Source organism: Cornus florida, unplaced genomic scaffold (assembly GCF_030987335.1).
Source record: "Cornus florida cultivar Cherokee Brave unplaced genomic scaffold, ASM3098733v1 CherokeeBrave_3.0.0_Hap2_Chr06, whole genome shotgun sequence".
NCBI lineage: Eukaryota > Viridiplantae > Streptophyta > Magnoliopsida > Cornales > Cornaceae > Cornus > Cornus florida.
This window is the reverse complement of record NW_026775576.1, coordinates 96,166,597-96,172,158: the sequence shown is the minus strand read 5'-3', so window position 1 is coordinate 96,172,158 and position 5,562 is coordinate 96,166,597. Positions and strand designations below refer to the sequence as shown.

At 37.5% G+C, this 5,562-nt stretch overlaps 1 protein-coding gene across 1 annotated transcript; it reads right to left on the bottom strand.

Moving 5' to 3' along the window:
* Positions 1-4,025: 4,025 nt before the first annotated feature.
* LOC132314647 (F-box protein At5g07610-like) lies at positions 4,026-5,300 on the bottom strand. Its single transcript, XM_059813483.1, has one exon. It carries the CDS (start codon positions 5,298-5,300, stop codon positions 4,026-4,028), a length of 1,275 nt encoding a protein of 424 aa, XP_059669466.1.
* Positions 5,301-5,562: the final 262 nt, after the last annotated feature.

Genomic DNA, 5,562 nt, shown 5'->3' with positions numbered 1-5,562 from the left:
CTCAAGTGACCAGGCACTGATCTGTTTTCCACCAAGATTCTTTCAACAAGTTTAGAGCATTGTGGGACCTGATGTGGCAAATGCTGTTGAATTTTCCTTCTCAAATACCAAGCTATCAAAGGGCAACTCTTCTTTTATCTGCCTCATTCCCAAAACAAGCAATTGTGTTAAAGCTGCTTACAGACTAATCTCATTGTGTTCTAACAGTTTACAGAATTACTACTAATAAGCTAATGGCTACAAGGTTGAGTTCAGTGCTTGGGAGAATCGGTTGTGAGCAATCAGCTTTTGTGAAAGCGAGAAAATTCAAGATAATGTCATTATGGTGAATGAAATTCTAAGAGGGTTTCATACTACAAAGTTTCATCAGTCAATGGCCTTCTTGTTTCATGTTCTAAAAACTTTTGGATTTGAGGATAAATGGATGGAATGGATAACAGAATGCATCTCTAACTCATGGTTTCCTGTGTTAATAAATGGCACTCCTGCAGGGTATTTTCAGCCAAAAAAGGGTTTGAGGCAAGGTTGCCATCTCTCCTCTCTCTCTCTCTCTCCCCCCCACCCCTTCTTTCTTTTCACACTTATTACAGAATTTTTCTCCTCTATGGTTCAGGCTGAAAGGAATAATGTGTGGGGGGGGGAGAGGTGGTTCACACTAGTGCTGCTGCTTAAATCAAATGGTGATCTTACATACTGCTTTTATGCAGATGATTTCTGATTGTTAAAGCAAGTGTGAGGTCAGCTAAATATATCTTTAAAACTCTCTCGCCCTCTCACGTCTGGAAGTGAATTTTCAGAAAAGCAAGGCCTTCTTCTATAAAGCAGTTAGAAGGAAAAAATTCTCTGCAGAATCTCAAAGATAAACTGTCGTTCCGTGAATATTTGGGGCTTCCTATGATTGATATTGGCTTGAAAAATAAGGATTGTAATGCTCTGACCGACAAGATTGCTGCAAAACTCAATGGGTGGAGCTCTTAATCTATCACTTGCTGGTAGGGTTGAGTCGATAAGATCTGTTGTGTATTCTATTATTCATTATTGGTGTGCTGCCTTCAAATTACCAGTTCTGATTTAGAAAATGATAAATAAATAAAATAAAATAAAACAAAAACAACTTCATTTGGGATGGCAAAATAAATTCCAAGAGACTTCATCTTCTAGAATGGAGTAAGCTTGCTTGTCCAAAATCTGGAGGAGGGTTTGGCTTAAGAAGACTTGCAGAAATAGATAAGGCCACCAAATGCAGTTTATTTTGGGACTAAGAAAGGATAGAATGCGGATTCCATGATTGAAGAATCTTAACCTTAAGCGTGATTCTATTTGGTCTTGTTCATTGATGTATAATAACTCCATCTTCTGGAATAATTTGTTAGAGATCAAGGAATTTATGTCAGCAAACTTCCAATTTCAGATTGGGGATGGGCGGCAAATCTCTAAAAGTTTTTCTTGGAACCGTGGTGGAATGGTGCTTCCTTAGTTCAGACTTATGGTCACAGGATTATCAAATTATTTGATGTTCCTAAAGGAGCTAAGATCAGTTACAACAGAATTCATGTTGAACGAGGCTACTGAAATTTGGAATCAGATTTACTCATGTTCCTATCAATAAAGGCTCTGATTCCATTAGAAGAAAATATGGTCAAGCTACATTTAAGTCTTTCTGAAAATACTATAGAAATGAAACCCCTAAGAGCTACTGGTCCGAGCTGTTTGGAATGGTGGAAGACCAGCAGCAAGTGTGACCTCTCGTTTGGCCATCCAAGTCAAGCTGCTTACTTTGACCAGTTTGCAGCAAAGATGTATCATATAAGTTATTCCAATATGAAATTTTGAAAGCTAATTCAAGAGATCATATGTTTTTCAATTGTAGCTTTGCTCAAGTTATACAGAGGTGGTTGGTAGATCTGTTCAATTGGGATTGGACTTTGGAGCAGGGTGAATAACTTTGATCAGTTGGTGGAATGGTTCGTTTCTCAGTCCAGGACCAGAACCAACTGCAGCAAGCTTTGGAAGTGAACTTTCACGTTTACAATCTGGAATATGTGGTGGTATAGGAACCTGAAACCTCATGACAATGTCTTTGTTAATCCTCAGCAAACTGCTTGTCAAATTATTTGGATATTAAGCTGCAAGAGCTGGTGAGAATGTTCAGTTTTTAATGATTGGAATACTGTGATTGAATATGTTAATGTAAGTGGTTAAGGAGGGAGTTTTGCTTCTTTCTGTGTTGCTATGTTTTTCCTTTTCAATGATCAATTCTTGGTAACCTCCCTGCTTGCCAATTTCTGGAAGCGGTTGTTCTTTAACTATTTTGTAACGGGGATGTCTTCCTCTCCTCCATTTGCCTTTGTGGCTACTTAATAAATGCAGGATCAGGAACAACAAAAAAAAAAAAAAAAAAAAAAGATAGATCACTCACTGTTTCAGCTATTAATGACTTCAATCAAGATAAAACAAAGAAAACAAGTGCTAGCATAGGATGGAAGATCAAAAGTCACAAGATATAGTCAGAAAGTGCATATCAAATATAAAATTGGTTGAAAGAGAAATAGATAGAACTCTACAGAACTCATACCTAAATCAACCACAGACTTCTTAAGAAACAATAACTTCAGATAATTGAGATCTGAACAACAGAATGAAACCACACACAATCAAGACAGGGAAAGTAAGCTGGAGAGGGAATTAATGGACACAATTAACAAGCAACGGCAATTTGGTAATCTGTTCATACATACTGTATTATAATGATTTCTTAATCATTTTACAAATTTCTGAAAAATTTCCACAAATTTCTTAACGATTCACAGATTTCTAAATGATTCAGAGGTAATATGTTGCAAATGTGTGAAAAAACTGAAATGATAGATTCAATTGAAGATGACCTGGTTGAAGCTAAAACAGAAATGAGTTTAGTGAATCCACAGAACTCATGGAGATAATATGTATGTGTGTGTACATATATAGAGAGAGAGAGATAGTGAGTAGAAAAACCTGATTGAGCCAGACAATACTTGATGCATGTGATTGAATATCGAAGTTGTAGTTCATCCAAGAACTGATTCAATCAGTTGTGCATGAGCAAAGAACCTGATCTGATCAGTTAGTTGTTAATGAGCAAAGAAATGATTTGATTGTCCAAACATACCGCGATCGAAGAGGCAAGAGCACCGACATGAGAAAGAGGGTAAACTTCTGCCAAGAGTACCCTAGATCTTCTCCTGCCAGGAGAGTATAGAGGGTTCTGTAGAGTTCTGTGTAAGAACTCTGAAGAACTTGACGTAAGCAATACGTAATATTTGATTGTCCGAACATGCCACTTTTTTAGTCAGGCGCTCTAAACTGCCAGACAAAACTATAAAATTACATAAATTCTGGCACTTCTAGAGTTGCTGGAGAAAAACTGCCGCTGTAGCATAAAATTCTTGTAGTGTACAAGGACAGAAAGGTGTAAAATATATAACAAAATTATCATTTGAAGAGGGATACTGATTACACAAATAAACAATGACAACTACTGCAACTTAGGCATAAAATTGGAAGAGCTTTACTTGGTGGCAAATGTTGTTAATCACATTTTTATATATCTTATACATTTGAATTCATCTTTCAAGTACGATTTATATAACTTATAAATTTGCACTACAATGCAGTATAGTATTTGGGACATATCATGTCTTCTAAATTTCTAATAATTAGAATATGACACACTTGGTGTTGTTAGGAGGAAGCAGCATACTGAAAAGCAGAATTAATTTCAGTATGATACCATGAGCATAATATAAAAAGCCACAAGGTTTTTATAAGCATATCAGTAGAACTGCAAACTCAATAAATCAATCAATTTTATAAATATTACGATAGAAAATGAAACTACAATAATTTCAAATAGTCACAACCCAAGTGGTCAATGAGTACCATAAAACAAGATAGTGCTAAATTAACTGGTGACAAACAACCATAGAATGAAATTGATGGACATAAAACACTGAAATAGTGACCACTTAATTCAACCCAAGTGATACTCAAACATGAAAGATGTTCTCAAAGTATCGATGAACACGCCACTTAGGCTCATCATAAGAAAAATCACGAAGGCTTGATATATCATCAAGCTTCTTAAAGGTGTTGTCCTTAATGTTGTAGGAGATGATCATAGTTGTGTCTACAAATAGCACCAAAAACACATCCCCATCATCTTCTCCATGAATTAAACCAAGCACGCTGACCGTATCAGGGCGGACAACCATCTCCTGTTTTGATGCAAGATCAACCATCATCGAGTCAAGGCTAAACCGATACTTCAATGACCATTTGGAGTGATCACTTTCCATCTCAGAAATGTCGAAATTAAATCCGGTACCATCATTATAATCAATAAGATGCAAATGACCTCTGGACTCCACAAAATGCCAGGATTTAAAAGTATCAGGCTGATATGGTGGAGATGGCATTGGGTAAAATCTTTCTTGATCAACATCAAAGTATAAGGAAGTGTCTTGTGGTGGTGGGCTGAAGGAAATCCAATGGATGGAACCATTGCAATAGACTCCACTATCTAATTTCATAGTCAAAGGTGCCTTAAAAGGATGATGATGATCACCAATATTGGGTTGTGGCCCCCGCCATGCATGGGTTTCTGAGGAATAAATATGTACTTGACACAAGTAGCAACCGTAATATACTGAACTTCGAAGTAAAACAACTTTGTAGTGAAGTGATTTCAAAGGATCAAAAACCAAATATAAATATTCAGGAGGATAACTGCGACTGCGGGTAAAAGGCCAGGGAAGAGTGGAGACTTGCTTGGTGGTAGGATTGTAAACATGGTAAGACTTTCGGATACAATAATTAGCCTGCTTAGTTTCACAGCAGATGAGCAGTAAACCATAACGAGAGTCTTCTATGATCATGTCAGGAAAGAGGAGAGGGAGTGACTTGTTTTCATCTCCACTAGTAAAACTATTACATCGATTCTTCTTCAAGTCAGTGAGAATGAGAGGAATGTATTTGATGAATTCAGGTGAGTATCTAGCGGATAAGAAAAGGCCGGAGATTTTGGGATCATGGAATTGTGGATGCTGCTGCTGTAGCCAATGGAGGAGAGAGAAGCGGCGAGTGGAGATGAGAAAGAGCCATGGTTTAGAGACTGACCTGAATCGAAGGAGGGATTTCACAGGCAGACGCCTAAGGATCTCCTGTATCAGGTCGGCGTTGCGGCCGATGATTTCAGCAGCAGCAGCGACGGCGACAGAGATTTGGGCATTATTACGGTGGCACCTTTTAAAGTGAGAAGCCATTATTCTTCCCTGATCTCTCAATCGTTTCGATCTCACCTTCTGCTACCGCTTGCCTTGTGACCCTATATAGATAGGCAACGAAATCAAAACCCAATAAAACACTGACCGACTGACAACTTTAACATAGGAACGATTGGTTCGGTTCGGTCTTTTCCGATTCAATTTCAAATTTTGAAAACTAGGAACTGATTAATACTTTCCCTGTAGGCTGTATTATGACATATTTACTACTTAAAATAGATTATCCCTTCTTCCTCTCTTT